Source organism: Cucurbita moschata, unplaced genomic scaffold, assembly GCF_002738365.1.
Source record: "Cucurbita moschata cultivar Rifu unplaced genomic scaffold, Cmos_1.0 Cmo_Scf00022, whole genome shotgun sequence".
Taxonomy (NCBI): domain Eukaryota; kingdom Viridiplantae; phylum Streptophyta; class Magnoliopsida; order Cucurbitales; family Cucurbitaceae; genus Cucurbita; species Cucurbita moschata.
The window spans coordinates 272063-290607 of record NW_019268538.1 but is presented as its reverse complement, the minus strand read 5'-3'; the positions used below and the strand labels follow the sequence as shown (position 1 = coordinate 290607).

Here is an 18545-nt window from a genome sequence, read left to right as displayed (position 1 = left end):
TTTTTTTTTTTTTTTTTTTTTTTTTTTTTTTTTTTTTTTTTTTTTAATATACATGTCTAAACAGTTTATACATTGCATTTTCTCGTACAATTAAGTTATAATCTATCATCATCCACTTATATGTACTCAAAATGTAAAGGGTTGTTCGTTAGGATCCGAGGTCTTTCATTCCTCATGCACAACAATTGGACTAGTGTAATCTCTGCCCCTACTAATTCTGCCCAAACAATTTGCTTGAAGTTGTTTTTTTTATTTTATTAAAGTTCTCTGTTGATGAGTTGGGGTAGAAAGAAATATCGAAGGTTCTAAGAAATGTAGTAGAGTTATCAAGTTTCTAACACTGGTATCAAGCTATAGGATAGAAATTGATAGCATCTGATTTCACGTTATTAGACTTGACTTGATCATATGCGTACATTTCCTCAGGTGAGGACTTTGACCAGAGGATCATGGAATACTTCATTAAATTGATCAAGAAGAAGCACGGAAAGGACATCAGTAAGGACAACAGAGCTCTTGGAAAGCTCAGAAGGGAATGTGAGCGCGCCAAGAGGGCATTGAGTAGCCAGCACCAGGTCCGCGTTGAGATTGAATCCCTCTTCGATGGTACTGACTTCTCTGAGCCATTGACCAGGGCTCGATTTGAGGAGTTGAACAACGACTTGTTCAGAAAGACCATGGGACCAGTGAAGAAGGCCATGGAAGATGCTGGCTTAGAAAAGAGCCAAATCGATGAGATCGTTCTTGTTGGTGGTAGCACCAGGATTCCCAAAGTTCAACAGCTCCTCAAAGACTACTTTGACGGCAAGGAACCTAACAAGGGTGTGAACCCCGATGAGGCCGTTGCCTATGGTGCTGCTGTTCAGGGAAGCATCTTGAGTGGAGAGGGTGGTGAAGAAACCAAAGGTAGATTTTTTTTTTTTTTTTTTTTTAATTTCTTGTTTTAACAACCTGGTATTCACTTACTCACAAACCTGGTATTCACTTACTCACAAACCTGGTATTCACTTACTCACAAACCTGGTATTCACTTACCATGCAGATATTCTTCTTCTTGACGTTGCCCCTCTTACTCTTGGAATTGAGACTGTTGGTGGAGTGATGACCAAATTGATCCCCAGAAACACTGTCATCCCAACCAAAAAATCTCAGGTCTTCACCACTTACCAGGATCAGCAGACCACCGTCTCCATTCAGGTATGCTTCGACAAAAAAAAAAACGTTAACTTGAAATTGTATAATCGTTCTACAATCTTCATATCATGTTCTTTTTTGCTAAAATCCTCTTCTATTCAGGTCTTCGAAGGTGAGAGGAGTCTCACTAAGGACTGTAGGAACCTTGGGAAATTCGATCTAACTGGAATTCCTCCAGCACCAAGGTACGTCTCTTTCCCCTCACTCTTTATTCTGTCACCCGCAAATGTTTTCAGATGTTTAAACTTTGTTTTTGAACATTTAACATAACAGGGGTACCCCACAAATTGAGGTCACCTTTGAGGTTGATGCCAACGGTATCCTGAATGTTAAGGCCGAAGACAAGGGCACTGGAAAATCTGAGAAGATCACCATCACCAACGACAAGGGTCGTTTGAGCCAAGAGGAGATCGACCGGATGGTTCGTGAAGCCGAGGAGTTTGCTGAGGAGGACAAGAAGGTGAAGGAGAGAATTGACGCCCGCAACAGCCTGGAAACTTATGTGTACAACATGAAGAACCAGATCAATGACAAAGACAAACTTGCCGACAAGCTCGAGTCTGATGAGAAGGAGAAGATCGAGACTGCCGTTAAGGATGCTCTCGAATGGCTGGACGACAACCAGAGCGCCGAGAAGGAAGACTATGAGGAGAAGCTGAAGGAGGTGGAGGCCGTCTGCAACCCCATCATCACGGCTGTTTACCAAAGGTCTGGTGGTGCCCCAGGGGCTGGGGAGTCGGCGGAAGATGATGAGTCTCACGATGAGCTCTAAACAAAAACTGAGTAATTTTTATTTTGATCTCTTTGGGGTTGGGAAATGAGAGGAAGTATAGGAGGTGGTAGGAGGAGGCCATGGAAAACGTTGTAGTAAGTAATTCTTTAGATAGGCTCTTTTGCGATACATTTTGGATTCTATTATCACTTATGTTGAGAGTTTTCAATTAGTGCAACTTTAATAATTTGATCCTACGTCTGCACATTTAAATTCTTTCTTCTACTTTCTTCATTTTTAAGTACTACTTTATTATTTATTATTAAAGAATAATTTTGGATTGACCTCAAATAATTCCTACTATAATTTTATTAATCCTTAACAAAAAAAAAAAAGAAAAAATTAACTTTTTTTCTCTTTCTTATTCTCTGAACAAATAAAGAAGACATTATTATGACAAAAAAGTCCAATTCCTGTGGCATCCAATTTGACCAGAAAAAGACTCAGAAACTTGCTTGCTTATAAACTAAAGTCCAACATTGGGGTTCCCTGATCCTGCTGCTACGACCCCCATCCCACTTGGTTCCTTAATAGCAATACTGTCTCCATTCAACTCCTTCACAAGATTATCCATCTTTCGAAACTGATATGGCCACCTCGAGTTGTACAGAAATTGACGAAGATCGTACCGATTGTCATCCGGGGAATAACTCTGCAACGGGATTTTTGTAAAAGCTTCTAAAGAACGAGAAACATGAATTGTGTATCAATACAATTTTGAATATACTTACCTCAGCGTGATAAGATGGCGTTAGAACGACCATTTTGTGTCGATTCAATGAGTAGTACTTGAAGAAATGTTTCACTTTTTCGGCCACCTCTGACGGAGTTAACTTAGAACCCCAACGGTAGCAGAGATTCTGAAACAAGGACAGAGTTCCCAAAAATTATGAGATCGTCAAGTGAGTAAAAGCTAAAAATGTTCGACAAACCTTGAACATCGACACGGGACCGCAACGGAAAATTTTTCGCAGCCTTCCGTAGACTGAGAGCTCCTCATATGTCATTCCCATGTCAACTTCATCCAACTGTTTACAAGTAAAATAGTACTACTTTAACAACAAGTACTGGCAACAACATATTGAATCTACCTATCTGCAACTATTTGTTAAAAACAGAAAAGCATGTGCAGCAAGCATGGTTTGGTCAAAACCAACAAACCCGATGTTAAAATACATAACTAAACCGACCATTTATAGTTGGTCGAACAGTGATTTGAACCAACCTCACCAACAGTTTGATCGGTGGCAAAACCGACCCGATTGATTTACACCCGTAGGGGAACCACAGGTTGCAAGAATAGATCCAAAAGCATTAACATCAGGAACAATTTATAAAAATTTCTAATCCATTTCTAGGATAAAATTTATCTGAAGAAAAATGTGAGATGTGGAACACTGAAAGAGAGAACCTGGCTGTAGTTGGAACGAATTGGCTCCAGCTCGGCTGTGGGAGGAGCTGCTTCGATATCTGCCAACGATGAGAAGCCAAGATGCGTGGCAGCCCATCTAAGAAAAGCTCGAAGATCCTGCTTACTGATGCTTCCAATTGGATTTAGATCTGCCGAACTGCAATCGTACTGTGTCGAGTCGAGAATCTAAACATGAGATACTCATAAAAAGAAAACAATGCAGCTTAAATAGCTCAAATAATATCAAACCTTCGTCAAGTAACCACGCAATCCTTCGTCGACGTTGGAGCTACCCAGAACAAGGTAGAATCCAGATTTACCATGTACCCAAGGTAAGAGCGATGCAAACATAAAAGCCAGAACCATCCTGATTCGAGCTTGAATATTCTGCAGGCCTAAATTTTCGACGTTAGATCCCCCATCTAACTGCAAAACAAGACGAGTATGACCTTAGCCACTCCTTGTGTGTGCAATACAATAAAATTTGAAGGAAAAGAAGCAAGTATTTTCACCTTATACCGCGGACGTTTTCCAGTAACTGTTTGGAACAAAGACAAAAGTGCAGAAACAATCCCGTCTATGGAAACATTAAGATGCCATGAACCAATCTCGTCTGCTAGAACCTTTGCTCGTGTACGTGTTGCTTCAGAACTACAAGGAGCAAGCATGGTCAGTGAACGATACGCAATTTCAAACCATACCAAAAAGAACAAGTGCACAACCTACAGATTCATGCCATTCTACTCACCTATTTTCAGAACCCATAAATACAGTATAAAAAATTCGTTTGGCGAATTCTTTACTATCAGTCGGGAACTCTCCATCAGCATAACGTCCAATCCGTATTGCATCAGCTTTAACTTGTTCGTCTCCCTTCGCAATATCTGCAAGCCAATGAATGGAAACAACCAAGAGAATACAAGTGTGACGGGTATGTTAGAATTAGCAAAACGTTTATTCACCGATATTCAATGACTTTATCGACAGTCACTCGTTCATTTTTCTCATCCTAACTTAACTGAAATTGAAAAATAGATATCTACGGCAACTCTACCAATACCCGTGCTAAAAAAACAAACCTTTTACGACAAGCTGGCACATGCAGCCCACTATGGCTGCAACAGATGAACTATCAGCTCCACCAGAAAGAGGAAGCAAAAATCCAGAAGCTCCGCTTCGTCTTAAATAGTCCCACAACCAGCAACCAGGTCCATAGGCTATTTCCTCTTCCGCGCAGTGATAGTTAATCTATAAATCATCAATTACATTACACTCGGGAACGATACGTTTTTGACATAATGAACTAAAATGCTACTGAATAAGTAGTAACTAACCTCAAGGGGACTCGAAAGAGAAATTTTGAGATTGAATGGCTGACATAGACTATATGGGGCTGCCACAGAAGGAACGGTCGTCTTATAGCTTGCTTGTTCTTGAAAGCTGCTTATAGATCCTCTAAGACTAGCAACCTGACAGGCAAACCAGCCTCTTCAAACTTAATGTTTAGCACAAAAGAAAGAAAGAAAGAAAGAAAAAGACTATATTTGTTTTTAAGCAGGGGTAATTGAGCACCACTAATATGTCCATAGCCCACTCCCACATCGGTTGGAGAGGAGAACGAAACATTCCTCATAAGGGTGTGGAAACCTCTCCCTAGCAGACGCATTTTGAAATCATGAGGTTGACGGCGGTATGTTAACGGGCCAAAGCGGACAATATCTACTAGTGGTAGGCTTGAGCTGTTACAAATGGTATTAGAGCCAGACATTGATCGGTGTGCCAACGAGGACGCTGGGCCCCCTAGGGGGGTGGATTGTGAGATCCCACATCCATTGGAGATGAGAACGAAGTATTTCTTATAAGGGTGTGGAAACCTCTCCATAGCAGAAGTGTTTTAAAACTATAAGGCGGATGGCAATACGTAACAAGCCAAAACGAACAATATCTACTAGCGGTGGGCTTGAGTTGTTACACTAACTTATTGAGTGTTTTACTAGGGATTCAAACCTGGGACTTTGAAGGGTATCTCAGACATCTACCACACCAGGACAAACAAGGCCAGTTTTGAGAAATAACACGAGTTCTAATCTATTGAGTGTTTTACTTGGGGTTTGAACCGAGAACTTTGGAGGGTATCCCAGACATCTACCACACCAATAAAGCACCCCTAAAGAGTAGAAAACACCAATAATTTAAGTTCAACATATGACCAAACAAATGATACTAATGAGTTATGTTAGAACTTCCCAGTTGTGCCGGGAACAACTTCACGTTTTCCCTTCCTTCTCTCTCCCCCGTAAGTAGAACGAAAAGCAGGCAAGTAACTTGCATTAATCAATGTAAGATAAAGGTATCAAGTAAATCATCCCATGCTTCACACTGTTTTCATACCGCATCAAGATCTACACTGGCAACCACAACCTCGACATCCTTCAGGGAAAACTGCGACCCTTGAGCTACAAGCTCGCCGTTCATAACAACACAAGCACAACCATCTACAACAAAACATAACTTCAATAAATCCCTTGTCTCTCACTGCAAACTACAAATGTCAATATGGATAATAAACAGTACACACAATAGATGTATACCATAATAAAGACGGCCACCGTCACAACCCTGGTGATTACTGTACATGTAAACTCCACCACGAGTATGAGTAGCATCTATAAAAGCACGAAGACGAACATCAAGTTTTCTTAGTTGGTGATGACTTCCACTAGCATTCATAAATACTTCAACCCCATTCAAAGCAAGTTCAGCATGCGGTGGAATAGGTGTAAAAAGTTCTTCACAAACTTCAGCAGCAACAGTTCTAACAAGAAGGAACACACTAGGCATCAGCTCATAAATCAAAAGTTACATATGCATATGAATTTCGGATCGAAAAAAGAACAAGAACAAATAAAACCAGTAATTTTGGCACTCACGTGTCTAGAAACTGAATATATCCATAGCCAAAAGGCACAGATGTTTGTGACAGAGCCTCAGAGATATCTCTAGGCAGCTGAAAATCCACAAGCTTGTCCTTTAGCTTCCATGCTGTGAACCACCGTAGCTCCCTGTAATTCCCATCATTTGCAAGCCACATTTTTGGACGTATCATAATAATTTTCCTATTGAAACAGAGCACTTGACAATTGTAACGCTCAGAGTCCTTAATAACAGGCATGCCAATGCTGCACAATATCCCATCAGTCAAAGGACCCGAAAGTATATCCTTCAAGCATTCCCATCTGCAAAAGTATCCAAAAACAAGAAATTTGAGCACCCCAGAAACTTGAAGCTGGTAAGTGTTGAGGATTGTTGGGATAGGAGTCCACGTCCACTAATTAAGGGGTTGATCATGAGTTTATAAGCTAAGGAATACATCTCCATCGATATCCAAAATCATCAGAGCTTATGCTCAAAGTAGACGATATCATACCATTGTGGAGGTTCGTAATTCCTAACAGTGAATACGTCGATTGAAACAGTAATCCACAACCAATTGTCGCTATTTTCGCATAGAACAATCAAATTGGGATATAACAAGCAGAAAACTTACGCATGCATGACAGTGTCGAGCTCCAAGAAATGGTCTTCACAGCCATATCCAGTAATCTCGAGTTCAGGGCCAAGTCGGATGACAGCGCCAGCACGTTTAGCCTCGTCAATAGACTCTTTGATGTTCTTCACATTACAATCAAAATCCATGGCCCATTGATTCAAATTACACGTTGCTACTTTCAACAGCCTCATAATTAACGATTCCTCAGCCTTCCCACCTTACAATTGTTCAAACCAAAATCAAGTATCAATGAACCCATTCGAATCAATACCAGAAAATAAATAAAGGGAAAAAGGAAGAACAAGAAATTGAGGGCTTGTGTGGACTGACCTACGCTACTCCAGCGAAAATTCAGAGAGGTTTGCAGAGCCGACCTTGACGAAGGGAGCAGATGAGTGGAGGGGTTGTTCTTTTTCTTGTTCTTATGTTTGGTCCCTTTTTATGCCTCCAGAAATTCTCCTGGGCCGTATTCCGCGGGGCTGGCTTTTTGGTTACCTTTAAATTGGAAGCGGAAGTTCCATTCGGTAGCCGGTTGCCCGACGGGTCACATGGTCCTCGAGCCTGAGCCAGGTTTGGAGTTTGGGTTTGACATGTCTCAACTGATTTGCATAAAAACCGTGATACTTAAAAAAAAAAAATAAAAAATGTCTGAAAATATAATGAAATATTATCAGATTTTCATATAAATAAATTATTTTTAACCATTTTATTCTATTATTAAATTTTAGATAATAAAAATTATTAAAATAATTTTAATTAGCTAAAATCTAGTTTAATTTTCTACTTTAAATCTTAGACTATTAACTTTATTTTCAGTAAATCTTAATAATTATATTCAAATAAATAATTTTAATAAAATTATATAAATTTTTAGTTATAATATTTGATCTATTTTATATTTTAAAAATTAAATATTGTTCGGAGAATAAATTATATTGAATGGGATATACTAATGCTACAATAATTTATTAATATAAAGATAAAAAAGAATTAAAAAAAATTATGTATAAGATAATTATTCAATAGAATACTTAATTGATTTTTATTAATGAGGATTTTTCCCTCTACAATTTGAACATGACTTCTGGTTTTGGGTTGAAGAAATTAAAATAAATCCATTAGGCTTAGAACTTGGAAGTGGAGGGAAGAAGATGAAGGGAAGTACATATTCTTTTGCTAATTGTGGCGGGAAAATGTCGTAAGAGACCCCAACCCATTTCCATTTACTATCCCTCTCGCTATCATTCCTCCGATACTCTCTCCTCTCTCTCCTCTTCCTAAGGGGGAAAAAGCCTCTCTCTCTCTCAATCGACTCTTCTTGTGTTGTGCTTCAATTTCAACGCTTTCCGGTGCCGGAGGGGTCTTTCAGCGGCAAATTAGGTACTTTTTTCTCTCTTTAATTTCGTGGGATCGCACCCGTTTGTTCTAGGGCATCGCCATCGCTGTTATCGCGAATTTTCGTTTTGGGGTTTTGAGTGTGACTTCTGTTTTTGGGTTGTTTGATCTTCCGATTTGGGTCCTCAGAACTAGTTTCGATTATCGGAAGTGGAGTGTTGTTGAAGGTTACTGCAGAGTTCGATATCAAATGGCGGAAGTTTTTGATGACGAAACCGAACAGACGATTTCTATTCAAGAGTATCTGAAGGAAGTTGAGGAACAGGAGCTGGTAACTCACTATCTCCCACTCTTCGAGTAAAGGTGTCTGATGTTTGGTTGGTTTTCCTAAAATTTGCGATGTAATGGCCTGGAAACGTACTGGGTTTTCTATAATTAGGGTTCATGGCGTGTTCATATCTTCAGACCTTATTTTATTTCTTATAATCGATTGGGGCGTCCTATTTATTGTTAGTTTATCACCTGTCGCGACATTTTGTTTGTGCTCTAGTGCGAGTAGGAAGATAGTACCTGTAATCTATACTGTTCTAAAGTATGCATTTAACCAAGGTTATTCTGCCTTTCCACAGAATATGATACAACTTTAATGCTTTCTTTTCTTGTTTCTGTATATCCTTTTTGAGTGCTTGGTATCTGATTATTGTTATCATTATGTTATATAATCAAGGAAGCAGATTTGGTTTTGGGAGGTGACGAAGGAAAGGAATGTACTTACAGCAAGGGTTATTTGAAGAGACAAGCCATTTTCTCTTGTCTAACTTGTACCCCTGATGGAAATGCTGGAGTTTGCACAGCATGTAGCTTGTCCTGTCATGATGGACACGAGGTATGCATGTTATGAAAAGCAACTCTGTTTAGCATATGCAGTGATTTAAGTTCTTTTGTTCAGTGTATAGTACCAAGCTATAGGCTTGTTGTTCTGTGGAAGCATTTAGTGGTTCCTTATGTTGTATATCTATGTAACAGCCTAAGCCCACCGCTAATAGATATTATTCGCTTTGGCCCGTTACATATCTCCGTCAGCTCACGGTTTTAAAACGTGTCTATTAGGGAGAGGCTTCCACTCCATTGTAAGGAATGTTTCATTTCCCTCTCCAACCGATGTGGGACCGCACAATCTAGGTCCATTGATTCATGAACATATCATTTCAATTATTGATTGTTGGTATTCCCAGGTTGCATGAATGATTTATATCAATTGTTGACTTCATTTCAATTACGTTAAACTTTCCATGTACTTTTCTTCCTAACCCCCTCGTGTTATTATGGTCGTCGTTCTATTGGGCAAGATTGTGGAATTATGGACGAAAAGGAACTTCAGGTGCGACTGTGGAAATTCAAATTTTGGAGATTTCATTTGCAAGCTGTTCTCAAACAAAGATGTAGAAAATGCCAACAATTCGTATAACCATAACTTTAAAGGCTCATATTGCATATGCAATCGTCCTTATCCTGATCCAGATGTTGAAGAGCAGGTGGAGATGATCCAGTGCTGTATGTGTGAGGATTGGTTCCATGAGGAACATCTTGGTCTCAGTTCCATAGATGAGGTGTGTTAGCTTAAAATCCTTTCATGGAATTACAATCACTGAGTAAATTCTTATCCTTGTAAGAAAATTACTTTGCCTTTATGTCTATGATGTTAGAATCTTCTTACTGTGGATTCAAGCATACCACTCGTTGATGGTTATTTAACTGCATCACATGCATTAGTTTCTTCTGCAGATTCCGAGAGATGAAGACGGGGAGCCCCTGTACGAGGACTTCATATGCTCGACATGTTCTGCAGTTTGTTCTTTTCTGAGTCAATACCCTTCTTCTATTTGGGCTGTGGGAAGGCCCTCTGATATCTCCTTGGACGTTACCATGAAAAATGATGCTCCAGAACCCATACTTTCACTTAGTACATCTGTAAAGCACGATGATGATACCAATGCTCACGATTCTGCCAATGTCGACCTTTCAGTAGCTCCTGATAAATCTGCTGACAAAAACAGCTTGCTTACTGAACCTACTACTGAGAATGATCGTAGTTCCAACGAATCTATTAAAGATAACGGTCAAACTGTTAGTTGTGTGCTTGGCGCTTCTCAGTCATCTGCTTCTATAGCCGTTCAAAACAAGCCAATGTTTCTTTCAAAGAACTGGAGGGGTGCCTTGTGCAGATGTGAAAAATGCGTCGATAATTTTAAGCGGATGAATATTAGTTTCCTGCTAGATGAAGAGGACTCCATTGCTGAGTATGAGAAAATAGCAAAGCAGAAGAGGGAAGAGAAGTTACAGCAACAAGAGGGTGCTGAGTTGAAGTTGTTTGATAACCTTGGCCATGTAGAGAAAATTGAGATTCTAAATGGCATTGCAGATATGAAGGATGAGATTCATACATTCCTGGTATTTAATCAGTTTCAATATTTCCCTTGTTTTTGTGTCTATAATGATGAATAAATGTCAATGAATATACGTTTTCTTCTTTTCAGGAATCGTTCGACTCGTCGAAGCCTATCACATCTGCAGATATCCACCAGGTTTTCGAGAATCTAGCTAAAAAGAGGCGTCGTACGGAATGAAGTTTTCTGAGGAACCTCAGTAGATTTCAGCATCTATGGTCTTAGGATTTCTCAAGTAGGCTGTCCTGACTAAATATACTCTTGGGCTGCTGTCTTTTTTTCAGAATACTGTCGTGTAAAACTGTTAACTATGGGACTTAATTCTCCTTGAGAACTAGATTATGCTTTCTGAAATGACTTGTTTTGGAAACCATGTTAGTAGGCTTACCGGAGGTGCTGCTAAGCTGTAAATTCAACTTAGCTTCAGACCCTATTTCTAATTTATGCTACACCTGGTCCTGATGGATTGTGTTGCTCACTCTGTACATTTGATCCCTTTTCCTCATTAAATGTTCTTTTAGCATCTGCAATTTACTTGTTCTTCAACTATTTTCATATAAGATTCTTTTGGCTCTACGCTCAAGATTTTAATGTGGATGGTTGCCATTAGGTTCCAATCCATAGCTGCTATTGATTGCAAATAACTGATAAGTATTGACATGGAATAACATATAAGATTCTTGTTGGATTAGTTCAATTTAACGAGGATTCATTCAAGGAATGTTCACAAGACGTGCAGGGAGGAAGATGGCTTCTCTACGACTGTCTTCACCCTCAAATTACCCTCCAACCCTACCAAATTTCCTGTTATTTTTTTTATTTCAAGGGTTAGGTGGGTCCCACTTTCTTTATTTTCAAGTATTTAAATAATTTTGTTGCTTAGAATTGGTATGAAAAACTAGATACTGCTCAAGTGTGTGGACGCATGCAAAGTGCTTTAAGATGATAGCACTTGCATACTTGAGGGCTTGATGGCAATATAAGCATTTCACTGATATCCAAGACATTGTTGAAGAATTATTCTAAAAGTTAAACCCATCATACTAATAATACCATATAATTCAGATGCTTCAAACCACAGCTGCTTAATCAACAAGATCATGATTCCCCAGGGCTTCCAATTTATTTCAATTACTTGATAATGAGACAGGACAAAGAGAAGAGAAGGAAATATTCCATCCTGCATTCAGAAATCGACCGAGCTAATTACTAAATCTGCATTCTTCTTAGACTTCATTATGAGCTCGGCATTGGGTCGGTCATTGTACTCTATCTGTTGCGTGAATGTAATAAGTTAGAGAAATGCTATCACGGAGCTAAACAGAGAACGAAAACATGTGCTCTATCTGTTAAATGCTAAGAATAAGGAAGAACTTACACGCCATTTGGCAACGTCCGGAGCTTTTCCTGTAATTGATCGTGCAGGAAAGAGTAGCATAGGTTGTTAGTCTACAGATTTAGTTGTTCCTATAACAAATGTTGCATTGACCATCTCCAAAACATTTTAATTGAAAAGGGGGGAAAAAAAAAAGTCCAGCCAATCACCATACCCGTCGAAATATGTCTTTTGAGAACTCGTTCCATTGATTTGTCAATATCTATCTCTATGAACCTGAACAATCAATACCATTAGATTAATTACAAATTACAATGAAAAAGAGATTCTTATTGCAAAGGAAATTAACATTTTCTATCACATTCTTTGTTTACAAAGCTTACAGTTCTCACTGGCAAGCTAAGTGAGTGCTTGGAATCTTAGAAAATAGAACAGTTCGGGAGAGATGGACGCCAAAACAAGTACAATGATTGAACTTTTAAATCATTGTCCTAGAATCTTTTAAATCCTCCAATGATTAGATCATAACGAGAAGAAAAGTACATTTCATCACCAAATGACAAGTTGGTATAAAATTTAACCATCTCACTTGAACACAATTTTGTTACCATCTAGTAGAAGCCTAAATGTAATGTATACTTACCATTTTTCATCGAACATAGATGAGATCTCTTTCCAAACCCCATTGTCCAGTAGTAAATAATTTCCTTCTACTATAACGACTTTATGCCTGCAGGTGAAAGAATATAATTATATAATATACTTAGTAATATAATGGAAATAGAACGATTTTCAGATCCAGATTGTGGGCGAAACTGAATCCCAAAATTAAAGATGGATTGACTTTCCAATCAAAATGCTGTCAGTATAGCAACAGAAGGATATAAGCATTGTAGCAGAAAACCCCATGAATTTTTTTGAAAATCTTATCACATGATTTTGCAGAAATCAGGCAGATCAAAACTTGATATACTAAACTTAAGGCAGCCAATTGATACAACTTTTCAACCTAGTTCAACAGATTAGTTGAGATTGGTATCAGCTTTCCACCTTAGATTGTAATGAATCCATTAATCCCTTCTTAAATTTTAATTGCCGTTCCTAGTTTATGTTTGCCAGACCGAGGTACCCAAAGAATTTCCATTAGTTATAATCATGTCAGCAAGGGAAACGTTCGTAGTTGGCCAAATTATTTGCAACGATTGACTAATACAACAGTATAGCAAAAGAAAAAGAAAAAACCACTTACTGATGGCTCACGAAGATATCATCCTCAACTGGATCACCGACACCATGATCGAATGATGGTGCATATACCGATCCCTGGAAAAGCCATCATTTCAAACTGAACAGAAAGAAAGAGCACGACGAAGATATCTTACTAAAGCATGGATGCTCAAATAGAGAAATTATGCCTTTCTTCCTAAGTAACTAAATTACCTGACTTCTTAGTGTCTTGAGGCATTCGAGTAGCTGCTGAGGATTGAATGTCCAAGGAGCTGATTCATCAATTAGAAATCAACCACGTCTGGTGCTTGCAAGGTATAAAATCAACAATTAATTTAACTTAGATCTCACCTCCCCGTCTTGCATGCGCTTCTTCTGGATTCTATTGAGATGAGGACACAGCTTACAGTTAGGAGTAAGTAAAGCAACATACATCACAGAAAAGATTTACAGGTGGAATTAGCAGTTAATGATTTTGAGCTCAAAGCCAGGAGGGCATGACATCGACAAGAGCATGTACGTAGCATCTTGAATTAAAGATGGAGATAACATCGTAATATAATACATGACAAACTTATTAAAAAGATTAGATCAAAAGTTCGCCCATCAGATGGTAATAATAACTATGCATGTCATTTGTAGTTCACGCACTGGAATCATAAAATACTCGATGAAATAGTGCCATGATAAACCTATGACAAGATTAAGGGGGGAAAAGTGCTGTAGTATGCCAAACCTCTACTCAGATCATTTTCCAATGTATCAAAGAAATTAAACTGTATACAAACCAATTAAAGCCCCACATGTAATTTCTAATCCTATAAGTTAAAAAGCAATCTGATGGTTCTGTATGATGTGCCACAAAAGAGGCAGTGTAAACTCCGTGAAATCAACACATAAAAACTCACCTCCATTGCATCAAGCTCAGAACGATAAAGATGGAAACCATCCATAGGGAGAACTGCAGCAACATCAGCAGGCTTTACTTGAGAATCCATTGAAGAAGCTTTCTGAGGCCATAATTTATTTAATCGCCGCACCACTTCAGATGCTACAGTTGTTTTCCCAGCACCAGGAGGACCAGCCAAACCTATAATATATCTGCATGATCAGGTAAATATAAAAAATAAAAATAAAATGTGAATACTAGGTGGGAATGGCATAAGCATTAAATATAAAAATTGAAAAAGGGGAAAGAAGAGGTTATTAGGAATTCTGAAATTTATCAGAAAATAAGCTGTCTTATCCACCGCACTCCCTTTAATATAAATGGATGTGTCCTTTTTTTTTATTTTTCTCTTCTTTCTAAGTACAATAAAGCATTTTCAATTATGTCTCACACAATATAACATCGGTTGCCATTATTGCTATCTGACAATACCTCCAGAGTCATTCATGTTTGGGTACAGAGGTTACATCAAATTTGAAACTTTATAATCCTCACTTAAAAGTGATCGACCTATTCAATACATTAAATTTGTAAAACTCGTATATGCTTGTATGCACATCTCTAATTTTTTACTGAAATATGGAATTATATGTGTTTTTACATAGAAGGATGGGATTTGGTGCTATTTGAATCTCCTTGGGGTGGTCAGGGGCAATAGAAACAAGTGGTATATTTTAGTCAAAAGATTTAAAATAAATAAATAAATAAAACAAATATCTCATTGGAGATTCAAGGTAATCAGAATCCAAAAAGGCACCATGCTGCGTTTATCGTTGAAATTCTACAGAGATGGTTTTTTCTGTCTATTAAATACAATAACTCTGGTCGGGGTTATAAGATTTTAATGTTGCTGATGGGGCAAAAATTAGCAATACCAAGTGGATAATAATATGTTGTAATATTTTTTCAAAAAGCGTATTTATTATCTGGTGTACTACCTGAACCCCCTCTTTTTACAGTTTTGAAAGGTGCGACTTACTTAAGATCAGGATCTGAAGCTGCTGCTGCTGCTGTTGGAAGAAGACGTTTAGCTAAATCATCATATATGTCATCTATACACCTTGAGAGATAATAGAAAGGAACGTCAAAATGAACACAAGAAAAGTAGAAACAGAAAGATGATTAGTTATTGATATGGATGAAGAAAAAAAAACGTTATAACAATGTTTAAAATGCAGCAATGCTTCTTTTAAATCATGTGTATGCAGCTTTAAAGCATTTAGATGATAAAATGGCTGTTAAATCCAATCACACTAATTTTTCCCATTGTGATGTTTTATGAATGATGGAAATGCAAGGATGCTCCAGCACACTAATTTGTAAGACCAAATGCCAAGAAACGTCCTCCAGCCGCCAAATATTATGAAATCGAAATGAAGCTTTGTGATTAATTAGACTTGACATTTGATCTTTGAATATAGTTTTTATTGAAGTCCTATTTTTCTTTCACAATTTTCAAACCATGGAAATCAGTTGAAATACAAATATGGCAATTGAACACGGTTTGTTAGCGTACCTGCCCTCGACAACAGAAAATTCTCTCCTCTGACTGCACGTAAACTGGAAAAGGGAAAGATTCAACAGTGACATTTCTCATACAAAAAGAATCGAAGTAATTATTGAGACTGCGGAGAGAAAGAAAGGTAATGGTAATCTACCGTCGCACACTTATTCTTCCTACAGAAATCCTTTGTCTGACCTAAGAGCAGTGGTCGATATATATGGGCTGAATTGAATGACAGAAAGTTATGAGCTCTTGGTACAAGTTTTTCCTTTCTGAAACACACAAATTCTGCCGATAAATTTATTCCTGAAATGAAAATACAACAAGACGTTTCAGTTGACTAACTATTGAGAATAGTGATGAACAATAGTATTTTCCCGCGAGAAAATAAAATCAATCACCAGAAAAGCCACAATAAAAAACCACATCTGCTCAAATCTTTTATGAAGTTGCACATTTACATCAACAATCGACTAGCGGATAAAATTTTTAGAGCGCACAATATCAATTCATGAGTGCAAATTGATGAAATAATCGCCAACCGATAGCAAATTAGCTTTCTAAATATGCAATTAAGCTATGGATTTAAGACAATATTCATCAAGTGTACTATCGATGAAGAGAAAAGAACAGAGATGCATTATCTGAAGAAGAAAAAGGATCCAGACCTTTTGAAGCAGCTGGAGAAAGGGAAGCTTCCATGGCGGGATTAGGAAGAAGAGGAGAATGCCAAGTGCATGAAAATGTTCAAATCGAAATCAAAAACTTCATGGGAACTTATTAGTCCGAGAGAGATTGGAGTAAACAAAGCCCTGAAACCGACGCCATAATTCACCGCCTGTCGCCGAATCCCGTTCTCAGCGAAAACAGTTCAGAAAGACGGGTTGGTTCAACCAAACCCTGAGCGTTCGAACCGGTTATCACCGGTCGATGAAAACAAGACGTCCCACGTGTCAATCGAATGAAAATTGCATGATCTGGCAACCAATGGGTCTGGACTTTGAATGGGCCTCATTTTGGGCTTCTTTGTGGGCAGGCCCGTTTGATGTATATCTCAACAAGAATTTCTTCGAAAGACTAAATTAAAAATTTAAGGACCTAATTAATTAATTTTTTTTATATATAGAATTATTATTAAAACTAATTATTTTGAATAAATATGGATACTAGAGATACATTCACCATACTTTGACCGTTCACATTGACAACTATTTAATTTTACGATATTTAAATATTAAAATAACTCAATGAATTATTTTATATTTTAGGTAGGAGACCATCCATAATTTAAATCCACGACTTCATAGGGGTATTTTTTAAAACTAAGGGCACATGTTAGTAGGTCCTATATTGATGAATTTTTTTTTTCTTTTAAATTATTAAAATTAAAAAAATATATATATATATAATCCCACCCACATGAAAATCTGCCACCATCCTACCCCACATCCCCCCAAAGTCCAAAGATGCAATACGCCGTCGTTTTCGTATTTTGTACCTAAACAAAAGCATGGGTCTTTCAAATAATTGGAATGAAATAGTAGCCATTTTCTAATTTTAATTATTTCCATTTAAAAAATAGAAATAAATAAATAAATAAAGCCACTTTTTTTTTCTTACTTTAAATATGGCCCTAGAATCTTAGTATCATCATGATTAAATGATCTTATACACAGCCAAATCATCCAATACTTGATGGGTCCAATAATATAATTAAAGTGTAATCAGGCACTTAACTTGGCTGATATGTCACCATATATATATGTATATATATATATATTGAAATTATAAAAAATTGAGTAGTTAATTAAAAATATAAGAAAATTAGATATTTGATTATATCCATTACCACATTATAAACAAAGAAATTAAAAAAAGAAACTATATAATATTACATTTGATGTGAATATATTCCTTCCCCCTTCCACTAGCTACCTAGCTTCTTGCTTTTTGTCTACCTACCATCTACCAATATATATATATTTATATATATTTATATATATATATTTATAATTCATTTCTGGACTAAGATTCTCCCTCTCTAGACCAAACAATTTATATATTTTCTTGGATTTGGATTTTTAATATACTAAATTACTCCAACCCGTTGTTTGGATCGAAAACCAGCTTTGACTTAGTGTTGACCATGATCTCGGAGGCGGACCAGAGACGGGCGGCTGCCGTTGGGCTAGCGGCGAGCTTCGACGGCGAGGCTTCGTTGCAGTCTGAAAAATACTTCCCGGTGACGTGGCTTAACCTCGGGCTCGTCGCCACGTAGCATGTCGTTGCCGCCGCCTGTCCAAGAAGAGCATCAGGCGGCCGATGTCAGTTTCAATCTTCTTTTTCAGTTTTTTTTTTAATTATCCAGAGGTTTTGAATTGTTTACCTGAGGGATTGTCTTCAACAGCTTGGAAGCCATAAAGAACACCAAATCTGCATTTTTATTTATTTATTTAATATTGAATTAACCTAAAAGAAAAATAAAATAAAATTCATACCAGTTATGAAACCTTCACGATCTCTGGTGAGACGAGTTCTTACAATTCCGGGATGAACGCAGTTCACACTAACATTAGCTTCCATTTGCTAAATCAAAATAAATAAATAAATAAACCCAAAAATGAAGAAGAGGTAATAAATAATATTAGAATGTAAAAAGAACCTTCAATCTGCGAGCGAGTTCGTGCGTGTGAAGAACGTTGGCAAGCTTGGAGAGCGCGTACGCACGTGTGGCATCGTAGTTCCTGCTGGGAATCCACCCACATTAACTGTAATACAATAATTAATACCCAAAGTCAAACCCCCCCCCCCCCCCCCCCC

General features: G+C 37.7%; 5 protein-coding genes across 7 annotated transcripts in view; 2 read left to right on the top strand and 3 right to left on the bottom strand.

Annotated features, from left to right (window-relative positions):
• Positions 1-2171, top strand: part of LOC111459257 (luminal-binding protein) — a 4504-nt gene extending 2333 nt beyond the window's left edge. The window contains exons 5-8 of the mRNA XM_023102068.1: positions 427-906; positions 1043-1197; positions 1297-1379; positions 1468-2171. Of these exons, the coding sequence (XP_022957836.1) occupies positions 427-906; positions 1043-1197; positions 1297-1379; positions 1468-1966 (1217 nt within the window). The 3' untranslated portion in view covers positions 1967-2171. The remainder of the gene's footprint in view (positions 1-426; positions 907-1042; positions 1198-1296; positions 1380-1467) is intronic.
• Positions 2172-2313: 142 nt separating this feature from the next.
• Positions 2314-7416, bottom strand: LOC111459256 (glutamine-dependent NAD(+) synthetase-like). Its single transcript, XM_023102066.1, has 14 exons — positions 7258-7416; positions 6925-7144; positions 6308-6613; positions 5969-6192; positions 5769-5872; positions 4712-4846; positions 4457-4625; positions 4126-4261; positions 3890-4028; positions 3627-3803; positions 3378-3545; positions 2899-2994; positions 2698-2826; positions 2314-2618 (listed from the first exon to the last, which is right to left on the bottom strand). Exons 2-14 carry the CDS (start codon positions 7116-7118, stop codon positions 2433-2435), a joined length of 2163 nt encoding a protein of 720 aa, XP_022957834.1. The 5' UTR covers positions 7119-7144; positions 7258-7416; the 3' UTR covers positions 2314-2432.
• Positions 7417-8015: 599 nt separating this feature from the next.
• LOC111459805 (putative E3 ubiquitin-protein ligase UBR7) lies at positions 8016-11194 on the top strand. Of its 2 annotated transcripts, none has more exons than XM_023102874.1 (6): positions 8016-8307; positions 8452-8593; positions 8990-9148; positions 9612-9872; positions 10036-10713; positions 10800-11194. In XM_023102874.1, the coding sequence occupies exons 2-6, from the start codon at positions 8513-8515 to the stop codon at positions 10887-10889; spliced, it is 1269 nt and encodes a 422-aa protein (XP_022958642.1). In that variant the 5' UTR covers positions 8016-8307; positions 8452-8512; the 3' UTR covers positions 10890-11194. The 2 variants fall into 2 exon arrangements, with proteins under 2 accessions (XP_022958642.1, XP_022958643.1); XM_023102875.1 differs by having other exon boundaries at positions 8019-8307; positions 10048-10713.
• A 483-nt stretch (positions 11195-11677) lies between these two features.
• LOC111459093 (putative uridine kinase C227.14) lies at positions 11678-16591 on the bottom strand. Its single transcript, XM_023101843.1, has 12 exons — positions 16394-16591; positions 15880-16031; positions 15738-15781; positions 15201-15281; positions 14181-14373; positions 13624-13654; positions 13486-13544; positions 13295-13368; positions 12689-12775; positions 12260-12321; positions 12088-12116; positions 11678-11982 (listed from the first exon to the last, which is right to left on the bottom strand). Exons 1-12 carry the CDS (start codon positions 16425-16427, stop codon positions 11896-11898), a joined length of 933 nt encoding a protein of 310 aa, XP_022957611.1. The 5' UTR covers positions 16428-16591; the 3' UTR covers positions 11678-11895.
• A 985-nt stretch (positions 16592-17576) lies between these two features.
• Positions 17577-18545, bottom strand: part of LOC111459194 (short-chain dehydrogenase TIC 32, chloroplastic-like) — a 2241-nt gene continuing 1272 nt past the window's right edge. The window contains exons 5-8 of one of the 2 annotated variants that reach the window (XM_023101972.1): positions 18388-18472; positions 18224-18311; positions 18112-18158; positions 17577-18020 (exon numbers count right to left, since the gene is read on the bottom strand). In XM_023101972.1, coding sequence (XP_022957740.1) covers positions 17820-18020; positions 18112-18158; positions 18224-18311; positions 18388-18472 — 421 coding nt within the window. In that variant the 3' untranslated portion in view covers positions 17577-17819. The remainder of the gene's footprint in view (positions 18021-18111; positions 18159-18223; positions 18312-18387; positions 18473-18545) is intronic. The other variant, XM_023101973.1, reaches the window with a different exon arrangement.